Source organism: Dermacentor silvarum, chromosome 1 (assembly GCF_013339745.2).
Source record: "Dermacentor silvarum isolate Dsil-2018 chromosome 1, BIME_Dsil_1.4, whole genome shotgun sequence".
Lineage (NCBI taxonomy): Eukaryota > Metazoa > Arthropoda > Arachnida > Ixodida > Ixodidae > Dermacentor > Dermacentor silvarum.
In genome coordinates this window covers 103,546,705-103,569,044 of record NC_051154.1, presented here as the reverse complement: position 1 = coordinate 103,569,044, position 22,340 = coordinate 103,546,705, and the positions used below count along the sequence as shown (strand labels likewise).

The following is a 22,340-nucleotide window of genomic DNA, read 5'->3' as shown; positions in this document are numbered from 1 at the left end:
TTGTATGCACTCACTGTGTGGCCCCATAGCTAAAGGCTAGTTGTGGGGTCATTTTCAAAAAAGTAATTGGGAGTAGTCGAGGTTATTAACATCACATCTATTGGAATAGCAACAAAAGTACACTCAAAGGAAAAAATACAAGCACCTGTCTTTACACTTTCTTGTAGTTTTATTTTTCATTAATGAAATCACCAGTCATTGCACTTGCCTGCTTTCACAGACAAGTAAGGAACTTGGTGTGAGAAGCAGTTACAAGCATTGTGATATTGCATGGTGAAATGTGGACTGTCACGTTGAGTGCTGCTAACACTGCATCATAGTTTGGTGTCAGCAGGACTTCTGACTCTTGCTTTCTTGTAGGTGTCACAGAGGTACAGGGAAGAAATATAACAACACTAGCTCCTACCAAGTGCATGAACTTCTTACTGTGTTGATGAGTTGCAAAAACCTGCAAGGCAACTTTCTTGTGCTGCAAAATTTTATGCACATTGGTGGCTCGGCCAGTTTTCGCTGCAGTTGTCAGGTGCTACGCAGCGCTTCACGTGTAAAGCTTCTGTGCTGCATGCCAGAAGCAGCTCAAGACAGTGCTGTTCAAGGGGAAATAATGCAATCTAAAGGGCACAAAAGCATCAATTAAGGGGCTACAATGGGATTGAGCCCCGGTATGCAGACTTATCCAGCCTGAATATGCGCTAGCAGATGCTGCATTGCACCTAACATTTGCAATGAGGATATGGGCTGTGCCGCACTGCGTAAAATTTTGCAAAGCAGGAAAACTGTCGTGTAGGTTTTGCAACTCATCGATATTCTCTTCTCTCGTTGATCACAGTGTAAAATTATTGCTTTGCCAAAATCAATAAATATTAAGCGTCCAGTGGTGTTGCAACAACTAGTGACACTACTGGTGTAAATTAAGCTGGTGGCATTTGTGTGTTAGGCTCCCTCGGCATATTATGAGTGTAATTCTGAGGTGATGGGCATCTGGGGACGTATTCTGCGACGATTACTTTCGGCGATAGTTTCGCTTCGGCGACAATATCGCCGTCAGACGCGCGCTGATATGCTGTTTGAGCTAAATCGGATAAGCTGATTGGCTGGTTGAGCACTACGTCACGTGAAGGTGATAGTGTCACCGAGGTGATGGTCGCAGCATACATCCCCTGATTTGCTGCCTAAAACACTGGGGTGTTAAGCGGCATTGGCCAAATTACTTGTCTTTCAACTTTGATAGATACAGAATAATTGTGAGAATTTTTTTGTGCAGAATGATGAAACACATGCTCAGCTTTCACTTGTGCAATTTTAGCAAAAATAGAAAAGTGGCCTTTTATAGAAAGTGGTTTTCAGAATTTATCATTTTGGCTAAACCATTTATGCTCGAGTGGAACTTTAAAATAATAAGACGTTTGTTAGAAGTGTGAAAATTGACCTGGAAATAGCAAAGACATGTAAATAACCTTCCTCCATTTCATTATTCACTCTTTAATACCTCTTGAGAAATAATTTCCTAAGTTAACACTGTTGTATGCTGCATGGCATATTTCTTTTTGTCGTTAAAATTGCATGCTTCAAATGGCATAATAAAACTTAACACAGCAAGCTGGGCGATTTGGTAATTGAACATGTGCTTAGGGGTGGGCAGCGTGACCCAGACAGAGGACAAAGGAAGTAGACGATATGAACGCAGACTGACAGCTAGTTTATTTTTTCAAACAAGTGATTAAACATGCACAGAATGGGATCATGTGATGCGTACAAGTGGTGAAAGGGTGTCAGCCTATCTTGCCATTCAAAAACTTGGTTTCTTTGTCATGCAGAAACTTCTAGCAGGTAAATAAAGCTTGTAGCAGATTAAGCCTAGCGGGAAAGATAATCTACTCAGAGAGTTTGTAGTTATTTTTGTTATAAATGCCCAAATATGAGAAACAGCAAAATTTGCTGAAAAAAACTTTTGGTGTTGATCATTGTGCTGAGCGGTGAAATTGTCGGGAAAAGGAGAGGCCAGGTGGACAGGACAGACGCTGGCCTCCCTCGGCCTTTCTTTTTCCCAACAGTTTTACCACTCAGCACAATGATCAATGTGCAACACCATCTTGCCCAACAGTCTACAGTCTTAAGCTTTTGGGTGGCTACAGGTGCAGGTTTTTTGCAAGAAAACCTGTTTTTCACGAGCTAGGTTCAATATTGCATTTTCCAGTTTCAAAATATGCATAATCTGTAAATTTTCTCAAAATTGAAATAGTGACCTGGACCACCTGTTCAATCTTATCTGGAAACACCTATTTGCAACTTTAACTTTTAAGCATATAATGTTGGCATTTTATTTTTTTAATTTTTAGTCCTGGAACTATTTTGCTGGCATTAACAACTTGCCCACATGTTCATGTTCCCTAACAGAGCCTCTGAGAAAACAGTTCACAGATGCAGCTGTTGTAGATCCTCTCCTAGGACTTATATCTCATAAGAACTATGCAGTGGTGCTGCAGGCTTGCCGTGCTCTCGGAAACATCTGTTATGATAACGGTAAGTGTGACAGCATTTCAGGTTCAAAAATAGAGTTGCCACCTTTGACGAGCAGAAAAAAAAAAAGCAGACACAAGGGTTGGGTGATAAGTACTGCATGCCAAAATACAAATAAATTGAAAACAAAATAAACTGGTACAACATTGAGTACAAACTTTACATAATTAAAATTTATTGAAAGGCATTATATAAATGTGAGACACATTTAAAATTTTTGTGAAGATTAGCGGGTAAAGCCAACAGCCGACTGAGTGTCATTTTAACAGCCCAGGAATGTTTGGGTGCGAGCAAACAGACATTGTGCATCCAGTTTGCTCATTTTGATCATGTGACCCAAACTGGTTGTTCCAGCCGATGCAATAGGCGCGAACAGTCAGTGGACGCTGAGAAGATGTATCGAAGTGAAGCCGAAGTTGCACTTGGACCCATAGGGGAAAACTCGGAAGAAGAAAAATAAATGTTGAAGAATGGACCGCTCAGTCTCAAAACTTCGGATAACACGACAGTTTCACAGCAGTGAACAGTTTAAGAAAATAGGAATCAATTTGCTTGCAACAATCCAGTTGTTTCCAATGTATCTACACCTGATGCAAGTTATGGGTCAATTTAGGGTGAACTGGAAAACCAACAAATGGTGGGCCGGTGTGGGAGTCGAACTGGCAGCCGTGCCACTATGAGGGTTAAAACCAGCCATGCTGGTGTAAAGCTGGCCAGGTGGCAGCCGTACTCAAACGTCTTTCTGCTGAGCGATAAAGCAGCTGTCTGAGAGGCTCTAGTTTTTTTTAGTGGAACAAGTTACATTTTGCAAATTATGGAAGTTATTTACTAATTTTACATATTATTTGCTGAAAGCTGCTCATTCACTTATTTGGTCGACATTATGTAAACCCTATGCATCTTTCCAACATATTGCAGATTGCTAAAGATGCATAGCAATAGTTGCGTGCCTGTCACAGTGGCTTAATGGCGATGGCATTCTGCTGCTGAGCACAACATTGCGAATTTTATTCCAGGCCGCGGCAGCCACATTTTGATGGGGGTCAAATGCAAAAATATGAAAGCCAATTTGTGCTGTATAGTTAATACGAAACACACATGAAGTAGAAACACGAAGACACCCAAGATGATATGTACGGTAATGTGAATCAACAGATGTAACGATTTGAATCAACAGGATGTAAATGAACAGTTATTTTGTGCATCATCTTGTGTATCTTCATGCGTGTTTTGTATCAACCATGCAGTGCAAGATGTTCCATGTTTAAGAACCGACTGGCCTACACACAACCATTTATTGTAATGCAAAAACACTCGTGTACATTGATTTAGGTGCAATTTAAAGAACCTCAAGGGGTTAAAATTAACCTGGAGCCCGTCACCATGGCTTCTCTCATAGCCTCAGTTTTGTTTTGGGATGATGAGCTCCGTGAAGTTATTGTACAGTCCTTAGTGCCCATGTGCTTGTTGCCTGATCACATGGTGGAGCCGTGAAAGGTACAGCTGTAGAGGAAAATCTGTATCTTGACAACTTGTTTTTTATTGCCTTAATTTGTGTCTTTAAGTATTTTAGTTAGATACGCTTCGTTGTTCACCCGGGCAGCCCTGTGGTTACTCTCAAATCTTTGCTGGAAGCTACCATAGCAAAGTTTTTGCTGCTGTGGGGCTATTGTGTCACATGTATTAAAATTATTTCTTGTAGAAGCAGGTCCGCAGGTTGCAATGACGGCTTTCGTTTGTAGCCTGAACTTCCACAGTGTTTCAAGAAATTGTTGTAATGACAGGATCAGGTGAATGCATAAACTTTTTGTTCACCATTTTGGGTGCATGTTTTATGTGTATTGTTAACTCTTTTCGTACTGCGCCCATTGGGCATGGTTAGCCCTCTATCGATGGTTTGAAACACCGCTTTCGAGACTTTCCGCGCTGCTCATGGACATACTGTACTATCGGATGTGAAGGAGAACTATATTTTAGTTTTCTAAGCTTTTCGCCTTTTTCCTGTGAGGTAGTGATTTTTAAACGCGCTCCAAAGTTTCGTGATCATCAAAGGAGAACAAAAAAATGGCCTCCCGCTAATGATGGTTTGAAACGATGCTTTTGAGACCTTTCGTGCCGCTCACGGACACACTGCGCCATCGGAGATGAACGAGGAGAAATCATATTTTTGTTTTCTAAGCAGTTCGCTTTTTTCCCGCCAAGTGCTCCAAAGTTTCGTGGTCGTCAAAGAAGAACGCAAAAATGTCCGGCTCCAGAAACGACCCGCGCGCTTCGGGAGATCACAGATATCACGATTCCGCTGCCTCTGCGGCTGATCTTATCGATACATCGAATAGCAGCGAGTCAGAGGACAGTGACTTTTCGTCGGACTTTGAGTCTGAAAGCGACGATGACGCAAACCAGCCCGGAACATCGGCGGCCGCAGCCCGGCACGCCCAACTGTAGTGCTTGTAGTTAAATTTTTGTAGCGAAATACCTGTTCAATGAAAAATTTCGATTTTTTCGGAGATAGTGCCTAATAGACGGCAATACGTTTTGTATATCTCATAATTTTCATATTTTTTTCTTAGTAGATACAAGCTTGTCTTTACAAACTTTGTTCAATTTTATTGTACAATCTTGATTTTACCAATTTATATCTTTTTTATGACATACATCTCGTTAATAAAACTTTTATGCTGCATTGCGGAGAACCCAGTTCTCCTGCTAATAAAGTATTATTATTATTATTATTATTATTATTATGCGTGAAAAGTTCATTCAATTTTCTTTCTGTTTATGTATTACATTAAATATTGAGTGCAGTAGTTCCTTCAGAAAAAAACATCTGCCATAACATACAAAAAACACCTATTTTCCCCATGGTAGGCAAAGAGTTAAGCTTCCTTGTAATGCTACTTTGTTTTCAGGAACATGTAATGATGATGATGTTCTGTGATGTGTGACTGGGTCTGTGGATATACCTTGATGTCCTGTATTTCAGATGACGGAAGGGACCTTGTTCGGGCTAAGCAAGGTGTCGAGCAGCTGTTGCAACTTCTGCAGAATGTTCTTGAAGTCGACTCAGCACCAAGAGATCTGCATACTGTTGTTTCAGGGTGCCTCCTAAATTTGACAGATATGCAAGGTAACTACTGTTTCCCATTAATTGTATATTGTATGTTGTGTGCATGCAAGTCAGTATAAGTTTTTAACTTTCCCCAAAAAACAAGGTCATGTATGGGTAACCATGGAGTTAATGAACTTTGTCATTTGAAAGTAAAAATTGTTTGTTGTGTACTGGAATTGGGAGGGATACAGTCGTACCTCGATATGATGAACATGGATATTGAATCTAAAGAAGTAAATATAAAATATGATTGGTCATGCTTTAATTCAAAGGAGTATTCTCCTGCCATAATGAAATCAATAATGTAGGATCCGACACGGTATTGGTTATCGTGAAGCAAATTTTTTTTTTTGCACATGCCTCAAAATATTGACCCTTTTCGCAGAGCAGTTTGTTTTAGAGAAACGAGATGGTGCTTACGGCAGCGCGCCATACCTCTCCTCAGCGACTGCGCACGAATACGAAACCATTACCGCTTCTACCTTGCTTTTGTGCGATAAGCTGTTGGAAATGCAACTGAGTTTTCGCTAACGCACTGTGCTCCATTCACTTTGGTTTGAATCCTGTGAATTGAAGACGTATGCAGTAGTTGGCTGCAAAAATAGTGACTGGCATATTAAGGAATGTAATGAATATGTGGGGCCAAGTTCGCGGACCGCTGCTGCAATTGTCCGTATGTGTTTCTGGCACTTCGAGATGTACGGTTCTCCTCGAGGATACACAAATTTGCTCATCCGCCTGCGTTGTATTGCTAACCTTCAAAGAAAGGCCTGCAGTCCCGGTAAGTCGGCAAGAGTGAGTACTGCTCTTTAAACAATGATAACGGGAGTAGCGCCGCCTCCTGTCATAGTAGGTTTTGCGCACAGTATTTGCGCACATCTACCCCAACGAGCATGGAAACTTACATCCACTCTTTCGCTAACGTGTCAAAAATAAGTTAATGGGCACACACTTGAATATATGTGCACTATATACGCACAATAAGTGACGGTACTACATCGATAGCGCACGAATGGTCGAAGCTGAATGTTTCGTGATGGTCCACAAGAGTAAGCGAGTTACTCGCGATAATACGCATTTGCTACAAGGTATTGCAATGTGCAGAACAGCTACGTTTCAAGCCTTGTGCGCAGCAAGAACAAATCTATCGGAACTGAGTACAGCCGCGAGCGATTAGACAGAAAATAATCAGATAGTAGCCGCACCGAGGAACTTCACTGTGTCAGAAACTGACAAGCCGCTGCTTCAAAATATTTGTCAAATAAAGTACAAAGAGCAAAACACACTAATCCTGGTTCAATTCATGAGCGGAATGTTTGGATAGCTTGAAATACATATTTAGCCCGCTTTTAGAACAAGCGCAATATACGCTGCTTGCGCCGTTTGAACATAGATTAATCAGCTCCGAAAGCGCTTTTGCATGTCCTCTGAAGCTGTGATTAAAGCTTCGTGTCGTTCACCCAGTCACCGTTTACGATATCTCCCAAAACAGAAGTTTTCTAAGCCGCGTCGGCGTCATACACTTCCATTCTAAACAAGGAGGTAATGGAGGCAGTTGAGGCAAGCAATGGACGCGTCACCACGTGATCAAACATGGCAGCGCCCACGGTATCGCCGCGAAAAGGGTCAATACAGGGGGTTTCAGTGAACACTTTCAAAATTTATTTAAGGCTGCCTGTGGCAGATAGCCCAATCCTAGTTAATGAGCTGGTCTACTCGAAGAGGCGGACATTACTTGCACAAAAAATTTAAATGCATAATCTACTAATCAACAAAAATTCACTAATTAAGTTTTAACTAATTACCTGATGGGCCATATTGCAATTCACAAATTGTAGCCGTGGAGTTCGCAAGGCGGATCCACTTGGAATTAATTCTCAGGATGACACCAGTTTCGAGATAATAATTCCCAAACTTTGCGGTGAAATGCATTGAGATGCAAATGCAAATGAAATGCATTGGCGTTGTATTTCAATTTCTTGTGCAAGTAATGTCCGCCTCTTCGAGTAGACCAGCTCATGAACTGGAATTGTGCTATCTGCCACAGGCAACCTTTCGGAATTTTTGAAAGTGTTCGCTGAAACACCCTGTATATTCTGTTAGCAAAATGTCTAACACAGTTGCCGACCAACTTTCTCGACACCTGATTTTTCGTATCTGCGCGATTATTCTGACTTTCCTGGGGCACCACCACCCGCACTTAGCACCAATGTATAATGGCAATAGCTAAATTTATGGACACCACACGGTGTTTCAGGCATGAACCATGCATGTGATGTCACGCACCTGGCAGCCATGATCATAGCTGCTGCCATGTTAGGTAGGCACGAAACCACAATTTTGGTTCCCAACTCCAAACAAAACAGCTCTTATTAGGCCTAGTGGCCTAAGCATTGCAGCCGCTGAAGTGACCAGTGACAAGCCGTCGCGGGAAGCTTGCCATAAATATATAAACTCTCGTAGGCCTTATCGACGATCCAGCATGAGATCAGACACACTGGCTAGACTGACAGCCATAGTAGTGGAGTAGAGATCCATGTGCAGTCCCCTCCGTGTGTGTTAATTTCGCTTGTGTTTATTTCACTCAAACCCGATTGCATTTTTTTTTTCATTAGTATTGGTGTGTATGCTTATAACAAATGTGCAATATAACGAACATATTTTTGAGGCCCATGCGACTTTGTCATAACGAGGTTCGACCTTACTGTAATTTGCTAATGTTGAATATTGGGTGGATTGGTATGGCATACTTGCTGATGGAAAGCGCAATGCTTCACACAAAACAAATTAAGAGGCACATAGAAACACTGAGGGCTACTTGCAACTGAAAGATCTATTTCCAGGTCTGTGGAATAAATAGTAAAGGCAATCAAAGGGAATGAATAAACAGATTGCCCATCAGAGATAACACAAGATTGGTAGAAGAGTCAACATACAGAGAGGGCTGACTTGCAACATGTTTGTTGTATTTGTTGTAAGCATAAATTCGTAGCAGGTCAATGCTATGTATGTTTGCTCTTCTGTCAATCTTGTATTCTTATGCTGTACATCCTATTATGCATTGACAACGAGGCCATCTTTCCACTCTCTTAGATGAAATATTCTTCCTCATGCTTATGAAAAAGCAGAATGCTGTAAACCCCAGAGTATGGACAAAGTTTGCAGCCATCTTATTACAGTCAAACGTCGATATAACGAACCTCGATTTAACGAAATTCGTGATGTAATGAACTATGTTTATTTCCCCATCTTAGTTCTATTGAATTAACGAAACCTCGATATAACGAAATTCTTGATATAACAAAGTTTTTTAATGCAAGTACAACTTCGTTATATTGAGGTTTGATTGTATAATGTGCCATGAAAGTTGCATTGCGTCACATAGATTATGCTGCCACCCTTTCAGAAATACAAGAGGACGCCCTTCGTTTGGGTGTCATTGATATTTTGCTCAAGTACCTCCAAAAGTATTCGGATGTTGAAGATGTCGTCATGCACTGTGTCTTGGTGCTCAACGGCATTGCTGATTCAGGTAATGTAAAACATTTCGTTTTGATTCCCTGTATACTTCTCTGGTCAGAAAAAAATACAGCTGCCTTCAGTCAGTGTTATTGTTGGTTTTTCCACACATTGTCTTAATTTCATCTGAAGCTTTTCGATTTCATAGTTTAAACATAGTGTGTCCTTTTTTTTATTATATGGCACTAAAATACAATATGCCATTTGGCTCATTACACTGTGTGTAGGCTGCTCAACCCCCCTCCTCTTGGAAGAAGAAAAGCTTAGGAGTGAGTATGACGTCAGGCAGCTAGCCTCGACAAGCCAACCCTTTCTAACGCCATCCTCTCTCTTTCTCACTTTGTTTGTGGCCTTGCTCTCCGTGACAAAAGACGAAGTGACCAAGTTTTGCAAGTTCGGGGATAGTTTAGCATTGTTCACTTATCTCCCGTGGTACTTAGCTTCTGCCAAGGTCACCATTGCAGCAAAGGGGGATGAACTAAAGATGACTGCCCTTCCCGGTCAGCATTGTTCCTTATCTTCAGCAGTAGCTAACTGACCCCTTTTTTGCTGTGGTCACTATTGGTGATGGTGCCACCTCCCTGGGCAGTGGGATTATAAGTGGGCCATCTTTCGGTGTTTTGGAAAAAATAGCAAACCATGCCAAAAACGGGTGGGTTTCTTCAGGGATATTCAGGGATACAGTAAAACCCCGGTGATACGATCACGGCTGGTATGAATTTCAGTGTGATACGAATTCGTAATATTCCCCAGCTGAAATACATTGCTCTTAACCCTTTGCGGTCCGAAACTTTTACCACACTTTCCGGCTGTCCCGGTCCGAAACTATTTTGCCAGTTTATAGCGCTGCGATGAAAACCACAAACTGCGGACGAAAAACTCATAGGACATTTATTTTTTCTTTTGCATTCTGCAGGCAATTCCTCTACCGATATTTGAGCAACGTGTGATACCGGCTCGAAGCATTTTTCTGGGTGCAGGCCAGGGTTGTTACTGCAGGTTTTGCAGAAAAACACAGTTTCCCTCCTGCCTCTGTTTGTTTTTCGATCGCTACAAACAGCACAGTCTTTGCTATTTCCGCCTGGGAGCTTGTAGATGAATTGGCTCCTCCCATTTAGCCTTTACTCGCACTCCTTCCGCGCAGACGGGCCCCGTTTTTTTGGCTCTAGCCCTCACGTCACCCACCAGCTGTTGGAAGAGGTTGCGGTGGTACTGCAGGTGTCGCTGTTCTTTCTCAGCATGATTCTGCAGCTGTGTGCACCTCAAAATAAAGCTATTGACAATGGAAACCTCTAGAAGCTTTCACTAAATGCGCCACCGTAAAACGCACACCCTGAAAATGTGGTCATGCTTCTCAGCGCACCGCACGAACGTGCTGTTCCATGCGCAAGTGAGAACGCTTTGGTATCCAGAAGCCGTGCTGAACATTGTGCTGCACCCTAGTGCAAAGAGAAGTAAACTTCAACAAACAAAGTTTACTTATCCCTCAAGAGATAGCGCATCGTGTATACAAAGAATGCGCACGAATCGCAGTGAGAAAAACCGCAAAATTTAACCCCGAACACCCTTGTCGGCTGGTGCCCGACAGCGGACCGCTACGGCCTTGTTGCATTGTCGGGCCCTGCCCGACAACGGACCGCAAAGGGTTAATACGTAAAACATCAGGATGTTACGAATGCGTTGCTGCGCTGCTGCGGATCATACGAACGCGTGAGCAACAGTGGCGGTGGTGGCCGAGCCAGTGGAGCGACTGGCACAGACAAGCCAGCACAACGGGATCTGGGTGGGGTCCATGGTCGCCAAGCAACCGGCTACGTCACGCGGCTGCGCAATTTCTCATTGGTCCCCACATCGAGCGTACCGGACTACATCACAGCGTAGCTGATGCTTTGACCAGTGAGGAAGAAGTCAAGGACCGCTGCAGTAACGACGACCGCGGCAGCAGCCGCGACGGCCAAAACGCTCCCTGCACTCGACGTGCTGAGGCATTCAGTAGCGTGCGAAAACATTCGTGAGATAACGTGCACGCACTTTTATGCCTTCCAGAAGGCTATTGTTGACGATTTGGGCAAGAAGAAAACGCACCCGTACCGCGAAAAAAAAAAAAAAAAGTCGCAGTTTCACCCAAAAGGTGAAGCAACGATTGCGATAGGAAATTAGTAGACAGCTGTATGAAGTAAGGATAGCAGTTTTATTGGCCGTATAAACTTGTAAACATTCGCTTACTAACCAAAGCACGGTGTCACGCGCACACAGGTAAACACGAACCCATCTCGCTAGATAACAGCAGGAGCTGGCTGTCTCTCGCTTCAACGCGAACTTAACGTCGAAAGCACAGTGCACACTAAGCTATACGGCGCTAGGCGCACTTTATCAACATTGCAGATAGTTTTGAAGATGAGGCCCGCACGAGCGCGCACTTTGTGTACGTCGCAGATCACTTTCAAGATACGGCCATGTGATACGGCGCCCGCGCGCCCCCGCTGTATTGGCAACGTGCCGGTCGCATGTTATAATGCACCGGTCATTTGTTGCAACGTACGAGCTGGCTGCACCGCTAAATTTACGTGCCCACCACATTAAAACGCAACATAACATGCAGGAAAATTACAGATTGGCAACGTATCAAATGGAACTTAACACATGGAAGTCAATGTAGAATTTAGGTCGGGACTGCGAAAACACGACATAGCAGCCGGGAAAATGCAGCAGCGAGGAACGTATCAACGGAGTTCCACTATTAGGAATTTTTTCTTGATTTTGTGAATGTTTTGATGATACGAATATTGGGTGATACGAAGTATCTCACGCGACCCCGCGAGATTTGTATCACTGAGATTCTACTGTATGTATCTCGGGATATTACGATAGGCTTCATATTTGAAGTGTGACACTTCCTCCTCCTTCCTTCCTTCTTTCCTTCCTTCCTTCCTCCCTCCCTCCATGTCCTTCCCCCTGTACAGTTCATGCTAAGGGTTAGCCTGTACTGAGCAGCATTATCGTTATCTTTATTTCAGTTTCTGTCAGTTTTTATTATTTCATTCTGGTTAAGCTTAGAATAAGATTGAGACTTTGCTGGGCTGAAAGGTTCTGTTATTACTAACTTAAGACTTTGCATGCTTCTTTTGATTGTTTTAATAGTTCTTTGTGTATTGCCATCCTCTCTGTACTGCAATGAATGTAAATGCTGAGCCTTGAATATATTTTTTTTTGTTCCGAGTTCTTTTTGTGGTAGTTAGGCATTTGACAGCAAAGTGTTACTGTGATTAACTGCAACGGGTTATGTGTTATAGGGCTTGAGAAACTGTGCAATTGCTCTCAAATAATTTAAACACTAACCTGGAATAGCAATAAAGAAAGCTAAATTTTCACCATGCAACATGGAATTGAGATGAACCACAACAGTTGCATTCAGAAGTGTTTTATGCACCTTTAAATTCCAAGCTTACATGCCTAATCTGCGAGGAAGTTGAGTTTCTTGAGAGTTGTAATGTTCTGTAAACCTTTCTGCCTTAAGATTAGGGTGCAGTGGTGTAGTCAGGAATTGTTTTCAGGAGGGCTCGCACTTGACCATATTTGTATGATGAAAATCGTAAAATAATTCAGTAAATATTAATTTGTACAGTAATTACTTAATTAGTAATTTTTTTTAAAGAACTTCATGTTGGGCCAGTTGGTATCTGTTCATTATAACTATATTAAAGCGCCAAAAGCACACAGCACACTAGAGAAGGTGCTCTGTCCCGTTGTCTTTTCTTGTGTGCTGTGTGTTTTTGGTGCCTTAATATACAGTGGAATCTCGATGATACGATCACGGCTAGTATGAATTTCCGTATGATACAAATTTTTCTGTGGTCCCGGCCGAGCCCCATTACTTTGAAACATGCTAGAGAACGGTTGTTACGAGTCGATTTTGATACGAATAAACGCCGCCCCACCGACGGCCGGAAAGAGAACAGCGCGCAGTCACGCGCTTTCTCCCTTTCTCTTTTGGTGCGGAGGCGCGGACGCGGCGTCGGACAGCGCTTGAGGCCGCGACTGGGCGCGAAGAGTTTGAAGTGGATGCGCTTTTGTTGATTTTGTGCTTTTCCTCCTTTCCCGCGTGTCATCCGACGGAGTGGCTACTGTGCTTCGGGCCGCGTTTTTTGTTTGCGCCATTTTGCCTAGTCGCAGCGAGCTATGTCTACCGAGGTACGATCTCAGCTGATTCGCGCGACTGTACGCCGAGGCCTCTGTTGGCGTGTCTTCCGTCGATCGCGTTATCGGTGCCGTTGGCACAGGGCGATTGTCGGTTTCGCTGCTGGAATCGCCCGGTGCAAGATAGCGCAACACGTAATCCATGGTGCAAGGTAGCGTGGCACGTTCAGTCGGGTGCTCCTCCACTTCTCCCGCTAATGACGGAGTGGCTGCTGTGCTTCGGGCCGCGTTTTTTGTGTTTGCGCCATTTTGCCTAGTCGCAGCGAGCTATGTCTACGGAGATACGATCTCGGCTGATTCGCGCGGCCGTACGCCGAGGCGCGGGAGCCTCTGTTGGCACGTCCGTCGACCGCGTTATCGGTGCCGATGGCACAGGGCGATTGTCGGTTTCGCTGCTGGAATAGCACGGTGCAAGATAGCGAGACATGTAATCCACGGTGCAAGGTAGCGCGGCTCGTTCAGTCGGGTGCTCCTCTGCTTCTCCCGCTAATCGCCGTGTTTTTCTTGCCGTGGGAGGCTTGCGCTTCCGTATTCCGAAGGCGTGCTTCGTCCAAAATTTCTTCTCCAACGAGCGACGATCCATCACTAACCTGCGAGCTCTCAGTAATTCGAATTCTGCGTGGCAAGTGAAGACGCTGGCGTGGTTTACGAAGCAGACAACTGCGGTTGCCATCTTGCAACCTGCCACAGCAGCAACCAATGGAAAGACGCCTTTCAGCACGGCAGCCAATCGGAGGCTCGCTTTCATCGGAGGGCCCGTGTGACTACCTATCGCAGACCCGCCCTTCTTTTGTGTTTGTGCGTTTGTTACAAGATGGCGACGATGGATGAATTGAGAAGCGGAACTGCGAAACTTTGAGCTTTCGAACGATACCAAGATGGCGGCGCTCGTGGCGGGAAATACGAGATATGTATCCGTGAACTGCGGTGTTTTTGCATGATGTAAAGCTGTTTTCTCGCCCTGTGCATTGATGTATTAATCTTTTTCGGCCTTTTTTAGTGCGTTTCCAGCTAAACCAATTTGATATAGCGTAGATTAGGCGTTGCAGATACCGAAACGCGTGGTTTTCAAAAATAGATTTTTCTCGCGATTTTCGCGATCTGATCCCTGCGTCCCCCCTTAATTTAGGTAGTTTTAATTGTGTTTCGATGATACGAATTTCGACTAATACGAATATTTTTCGTGACTCCGTGAGATTCGTATCATCGAGATTCCACTGTACCTAGTTATACAGTCGAATCTCGTTAATTCAAACACGCTTAATTCGAACTGCCGGTTTATTGGAACTAACGCTGTGGTCCCGTCAAAGTTATGTGTATTTCAATAAGCGAAAACGCTCGGTAATTCGAACGCAAAAGCATTTGCGACGGTTAATTCGAACATACTGTGGACCGACAATGCTCTCAGCAGTGCGCCAAATAACGCGGCGGTGCCTCCGACCAGCATTGCTCCGACACCGCCATAGCTCCGACATCGCCATAGCTCCGACACCGCCATAGCTCCGACACCTCCTCCCTCACCTTCGACGGTCTCCACGCACGCCCGCCCGTCGCCATCCGGCGCCATCTGCTCCCTGAAGTTTCGTTTGCTGCCGTTATCGGGAACCGAGCGTTGGCCGGCGTGGGACGGTTGCGCGCCGCGATATTTCACGATTCGCACCGTTCGTGCATCGTGCTATGGTGCTCAAATACTTCAAAAATACGTCCTTTCTTTATTTCAAAGTTCTTTTAATTCGAACAAATTTTCGGGCCCCTTCGAGTTCGAATTATCGAGATTCGACTGTAATAGTAATTCATTTGCTGAGCTATCCATAACTGAAAGCTCTCTCCAGCATATCAGAAATGCTAGTATGGGCTCTGCATTAGGTTTCCAGCACTTCAATAAAATTTTCGACTTATCAAATTAAGTGTATTAAAAGTGATACGTTGGGCTTTGTGGGGTTAACATAGCTGAAATTCAAACATGTAAAAAAAAATCTAAGTCGCTGAAATATTTTACAAGCAACTCAGTAAAAACAAGACATCCAATTCCAGTTATACGAAGTAGAACTGGTCTTCCTGCTAATGGTGCATTTAGTGCCTCGTGTAAGCTTTGGCCTCACAATCAGCTGGCAATCTTTTCTTCTTTGCAGACGATGGTCGTAAGCGACTTACCGAAAAACACACACTGTCTCTTCTGCTTGGTAATCTTGACAAAGCTTTCTCAGAAGAAGTGACTGAAGTTTTGCTTGAGTTGTTTGGAAATCTTGCTGAAAGTGGTGAGTATTTTTTTTATTTGCCACACTAAAGCATTGTTAAGGGTAGTTGGTATACCATGTTTGCTACCTAACTGCAGTGTGTTTGCATTACTGCAGGGCCTCTGATTTATATTGCACAATAAAATATTTCGAGTTGAATGGGTAACACACTGCAAGAGCATCTCTTAAAGGAGTGCTGGCTTGAAATCTTAAGGCATTTTTCTTTTATGTATGGAATGATGGGGCATTAAAGGCTTGAGGGGAGCCAAGCTATAGTGCACTTGTAACTTTTCTCTTTGGTTTTTATCTTTGTGGCATTGCTTAGATGAGGTGAAAGAGGACCTTGTGGAACTGGGCTTTTGTGAGAAGCTCATTGAAGTGCTGAAGCGATTTCAACCTGCGCCTGGCACTCCTTCGTCAGAAGAGAAGCAGAGCGTGATAAAGACTGTCTGCGACCTTACAGTCCTAGTCCTAACTGGAGGCAAGTGCAAGCAGTGCTGCGATTTCCCCTGCTTGAATTAGTCATCATTTCTTACGTCCATTACCCGCCGTAGTGGTGTAGTGACTATGGTGTTGCGCTGCTAAGCCCGTGGGGCACGGGATTGAATCCCGGTTGCGGCGACTGCATTTCGACAGAGGTGAAATTGAAAAACACCCGTGTACTGTCCATTTCGAGCACATTAAAGAACTACAGGTGGTCAAAGCTAATTTGTAGTCCCCCACTACGTCGTTCCGCATAATCATATCGTGGTTTTGGCACGTAAAACACAAGAATCTAATTTTAATTTTCTTACGTACATAAGTGTAACTATTTATTATGGCTAAGAGTGGTTTTCATGAACTTTCACATTTCGTTTCTATAATCGTAACTCAGTATAACGAATTATCTGATATAACAAAGTAAATCTTGAATTTTTCTCGATATGTGCTTATAGCAAATATCAGACATAACGAAGGTACTTTTTATGTTAGATGTGACTTCGTTATAACTAAGGTTATGCAGAATTGCACCTCCCCCATTTTTTTTCTTTGCTACTATGTCTTTGTGTCACTTACTGGTTTTGCATGTGGGATCTAGCTTTAATTATTTGTGGAAAACTAGATTATTTTGCACATAGTGATGTCTCAACTAGCTGTCGCTTGTGGCGCACTTGACATCAGTCATTGATTACTTGCTATTCACTGAAGAGACCCTCCAAAACAATTGCACTTTTCAAAGTTTATGAAAATATTCAATATTTTCTAATATTCATATTATACTATTCGATATTTGCTTCGCCTCGAATTTCAGTATTCAAAGCTTTCGAGGTATTTGAAACGAACGAATATACGTATTTTCCTGCGTGCAAGCCACACCCTCAAGTACAACACCCCGGAGAGGATAAAAAGTCTGCGTATAACCACATTCTGTGCGTATAACCCCAAATAGTCTCCATTCGCAAATGCACGAATCGTCTACATTGTATCTTTGGCTATCAGCTGTTTCCCACCTTTTCAGTGTCGCTGATTTTGGAGAACTTTGTCCTAAAGGTGGTTTCACAGCAGCGCAGGCTGCGCTGCTGTGGAACTACACCTTCAGGCAAAATTCGCACTGCTGGAAGCCACATCTCAAGTGGAAATTTGCATATGATCTGCACCTCGATTTTACTGTTAAATTCTAAGAAATGTTTGGTGGATGTTGTATGTGCAACAATATACCGTAAAAACCGGAATATAGGTCGAACTTTTTTTCAAGAAGCCATTGCGAAAAGTCGACCCTTGACTTATATACCGGACATTGGCGGAAAACCTACGGAAGTCTTGCGACAATGGGCAGATGAAGTAAACAGCCGCCTTCGCCATCGCATTCAGGCTGCTTTTTCACATTGTTTCAAAATGAGCGGAAGCCGACGGCAATTCACCGTCGCCTTCAAGAAAAAGGCGATTGAGTACGCGGAAGCCCACGGCAACCCGCCATGTTGCCGTGGGCTTCGTATCGTGTAACCATCGACCCGCGTGTTTTTCAGCACCTTATCATCACGGCACGGAGCAGCATTTAAATAAATACTGTCACCATTGTTTAAAGGTAAAGGTGTCTTTAGGTACTTTTGCCATTCAAAAAGATTTTTTTCCTTTTTAGAATTGGTTAGTTGGGGGGTCAACCTATATTCCGGTTCGACCTATAGTCCGGTTTTTACGGTACTAAATTTTAAAACATGTAAAATCGACAGCTTCAGTTTGCTTCAATGTGAGCAAGTTTCATCGCATAGCTCATAGCCAAGACAAGGCAAAAACAAATTCATTTGCAGTCGCTTACTCATTTCTGCACCTGCTCGGTTATTCAAACATATTATTAAAACATTATTTGCAGCGGTCATACGGCTTCCCGAGAGCCGTATGGCCGCTGTGAATAGATTTGCATCAACGCAGCACTAAACCTTTTTGGTGGCCGACACCTGCAGAAACAACACTGGTTAGGTCTAACAGCCAAGGCAGGCGTGGCAGTAAAGACGGCAAACCATTGTGGATTGGGCATCAGATCATGCGCACAGGCTAGACTGAGGACCGCAAAAGCGGTGAGCTTTTTGTCTGTGCGCTTGCCGAATAGAGTGGGTTAAGCTCGCGAGTAAATGGAACGCATCAAACTGAATTTGAGCAACACAGCATAAACTGCTGGCGTCGTGCAGGCAAGGTCGCACTCCACAGCATCGCGACATCACACGATAGCCAAACGCGAAACACTCCCACAGCCTTCGCCCCCACAAAATTTTAACTAGACAAGCACAACAGTGAGTAAGAGCCTGTAAAGAAATTTTTTGTGCTGCTGGAGTTGTAATAAATGTTGAACTTGCATTTTTGCATGTAAATATCTGAATAACGGCACTTTGAAACTGACTCCAGAGATAAACCTGTTTATTTTTTGGCAACTAAAGAACCAACTTATTTTTAGACAGTACCTGGCTCTTAGGTCAAGGTTTTATGCGAATCCCCCTACTATATTTGAACTATTCGCTTCGAAAATATTCGACACTAATTCCTATTTGCTTCGACTTCGCTTCAAACCAAAAAATTTATATTCTTATAAGCCCACACTTCTCTGCTTTCGTCTGTGCAGTGTGCTGATTGGAGATAGGCTTTCAGCATTTATCACAGTGCCTGTGTCAAAGTGTTTATTTTAGCCTGTTCAGGAAATGCAAGACCCTTGGGCTGGCTACATCACCATAAAGCAGCGGGTTTCATTAACCTAGTAAAAAAAAGTAAAATCAATAGACGTTAACTATTACACCCACAGTGATTGGTTAAACCCAGAGTGCATTACTAAGATTTCTAATTAGTTTCTGTGAATTGAATTATATTATGCTTTCGCATTTTAGCTGTTTAAGGATCAGGTATGCACATGAGAATAGCAATTTAACAAAGAAACATTGTTTCTAAGTGCTGCAGGGGTTCTAACTGCCCTGCTACTTCTGGTGCTTTTCATGCAGACATAAAATATCTGTGAGCCATGCAGAGAACGTGAGCTGCTCTCACAGTGAACTTTTTTTTTTTTTTTTTTGTAATGGAAAGTTGGAAAGCTCACTGAAACTGGCAGTCACAAACTGTGAACACTAGTGGTGTGATATTTTGTGACTGACGCTTTCCAGAAGTGCACTGAATAAAATAAATTATTACTTTATGCTAAGCTGAATTAACATTAATTTTGGCAATGTAAATATATTTAGAGATTCCTTTGCAGGAAGAAAGTCTAAAGCATCAACAGGATAGAATACTGGCCGAGTTGGTATGCATTCATATTTGGTAGCATGAAAGGACACACTGGCACACAAAAGGAAAGAGCATGCTTGATGGTTGCAAAACATAAGGCTCAGTGTAATTATTGCTACAGAGTAACTGCTTGTCAGGAAGAGATTTTTCACTCAACAGTAGCCATAGCAATGTAGCACGAAATGAGCGGAACGATGAGCGAATTGTATAATAACTGCGTTGATCTACCCTGTGACTTTGTCAAGGCACCATTTTCTAATTGAGTCGTATGAGTTGTGCCTCAGTTCCAAAGTTGCATAGACAAACTGATTTGTTGTGCTGTTTTGTGACTGAGTCACGAAATAGTGGTAGAGCTCCTTGGCCACAGTGACAAATTGACATTTGTTGGCCTAATAATATACTGACTTTTATGAAATTAACACTCACATAAAAAGATAATGTAAGCAGGCAGCGCCATGCTAGACAGTCACGTATTGAAAACAGAAGCAAACAAATAAAGATGTAGGGATTCCACCCGGATCATAACAGACTGTAAAGTCAATCACCGACAAGCTCCTTGCTGATGTTGCTGGAGCATCACTTAAAGCACCGCCATCAGTCATGCACAATACCAATAAGAAGATTTACAGCATAGAATCAATCGTGATGAGCTGTGGAGCCTGAACTGTCTTTTGCAATCCTGGATTCTTAACCTCTTCTAGCCAGTTGTCGTAATTACATGACGTAGGGATTCTGACCAAGAAGGGATCCTGAAACGATTTTGACGATTTTGTACAAACATACTGAGTCGTTAGGATAGGTCCTTCTGATCATTAAGTGACGAATATAAGTATGGTGCGTTAAGCGTGTATTTTATTATAAGGTTTTAAAAATGTACATTGCTGCCGATCGTAGTGGCATCGCTCCCCTGAGTATTCAGCCACCCCACTGCTAGTGACGCGTGTTATCCGTCCAACGTCAGTAAGGCGAGCTTGTCGGGATAAGGGAGGGATGCCAACGGCCCTCTGCCTCAACACACCGAGCCCCGCGGTTGGCGCATGCCTGCGCATCAACCGCAGTCCGGTACAAGCTCGAGGAAACAATAGACGACAACCACGTGTACACTCGGAAAGCATTTATTACGACTGCAGCTAACACTTCGAGCAGGCCAGCTAGCTATAGTTGACATCGCTGAGGGTTCCCTCGAAGAGAATAATACACTAGGTAAAGAAGGGCTTCCGACTTACCAACTGGGGAATACGGGGGGGCCGCAAGAACGCGGTTGACTAACCACGCGTGGGAATACGGGAGCAGCGGTGGAGACTTCCACCGTCGCCGCTTGCTGGAGACCAAAGAGACCCGGGCGATATCAGCGGGATCTCACGTGACCCACCCGGTGGCGCTGATAGCGCTTGCGATTCCCGCGCGCCGCCCGCGGAAGGAAAGTTTCCCCTCTCCCAACTCTCCCTGGCACGCATGCGCTTGACGCGACGTTCGCTGTCCGTGCGGCTGTTATGGGACCCGAGGATTCCCACAAGCTATCCGATTGGCTATCCAGGCCACGTCATCGATAATATTTCGAACTTTATGGTGAACAAGTGCTGTTTGTAATAGTTGGAATGTTGGTCAATTTGTTTCTATAAAAAGAAAAGTAACAGAAAGAGAATACACAACGACATTTTATCACTACACTCAAGCAATTCCCGCATACAGCAAGTGTTGTCTGCTTGTGTTACAACGTGCTCTTGGTTGACACAAGCTGCGCAGTCAGTGTTGGTCTCAAACTTTCTTTTCACGAGCACCATGGTTCGCCCTTGTTGCGCTGTGGGCTGCAAATGTAGCGATCGGCAATATGTCAAGCTGTCACATTATGTCCCTCTGCAAGGCAGTGAACGAGCGGAGTGCCTGCAGCACATCGGACTGTTGGTATCCGATCAGCACCAGGATCTACGCATTTGCGGCCGTCACTTCACGCCGGAGGATTACTACCATAAAAGAGAATTTTAGCGTGTCCGGTAGTCGTGTAAATGAAAGCAGAAGCGGGCTGGGTGTTTTACCAGATGAGCGGAGGCACAAACGGGAACAGCCTGCACAGTGCTGCCACCTGGTGGCACAGACTTCAACCAGACAAACATAGAGCTAATATAAGTGTATTCTACTTTGCTGCTGGTGTAAATTTTCAGCAGTAGCGCAGTTGTGAACACGTCTTTTTAAATGTTTAGAGTATTTTACACTTGTTTACAGCAATAGTAGCTCTGTGTTTGGCTGGTTAAGCTCTGCACCACCAGATAGCTACACCATGCAGACCACTCATGTTTACACTAAAGCCCCTTCATCACAGCGGTAGTAGTAGGGAGGGGCTTTAATTTACTCCTCCACCCATCTGCCAAAACGCCCAGCTCGCCTGTGGTTACCGCAATACCGGACACGCTCGGTGCTGCGACAGAATGCTCGCAACGCACGCTGTTTGGTTAGCTCTCGCGGAGTATCGACGGCCAGTCGGTTAACGGAGAGGTTGGAGAGGCTTCGCGCGCTGGCTTCAAGACAAAGACAACTGGAAGTAGATGACAGGACTTCACATCATGACACAGAGCCAATGAAGGCGGAGCTTAGCCTCGGTCACCTGGCGAACGACTTGAGGAGGAAAAGCATGGTTAGGGAGGAGGGTAAATTGTGATCGTCTGTAGCTCTCTTAGTATGAGACACTTCACTTAAAGGGATACTGAACAAAATATAAAAAAATGCAGGAAGTATTGAAATTCGACTCGAAAGACACGACTGTTCAGATACGCAGTGTTTATTTCACATATTTTTTACGAATGGCTGTATTTTTTATGAATTGTGAGCGCGCGGCGGCTGCATGCCGGCAAGCGCGGGGCTACGCGCCGACAGCTGTGACGTCATGTGTACCTGCTTGCAGCAGCAGCAGCAGCAGGCATTGTTGTAATGAGGCGCTAAAGTTGTTTCGAAATGTTTGCGTTTAAGTTTCTTAACAGTACAGAAACAGGGCGGCAATTTGCACGTTGTGTTGACAA

The 22,340-nt window shown here is 43.8% G+C and overlaps 1 protein-coding gene across 1 annotated transcript in view; it reads left to right on the top strand.

Annotated features, from left to right (window-relative positions):
• Positions 1-22,340, top strand: part of LOC119434059 (rap1 GTPase-GDP dissociation stimulator 1-like) — an 86,117-nt gene that overhangs the window by 1,085 nt on the left and 62,692 nt on the right. The window contains exons 4-9 of the mRNA XM_049671744.1: positions 2,398-2,523; positions 5,504-5,647; positions 9,036-9,161; positions 9,376-9,417; positions 15,478-15,603; positions 15,908-16,063. Coding sequence (XP_049527701.1) covers positions 2,398-2,523; positions 5,504-5,647; positions 9,036-9,161; positions 9,376-9,417; positions 15,478-15,603; positions 15,908-16,063 — 720 coding nt within the window. The remainder of the gene's footprint in view (positions 1-2,397; positions 2,524-5,503; positions 5,648-9,035; positions 9,162-9,375; positions 9,418-15,477; positions 15,604-15,907; positions 16,064-22,340) is intronic.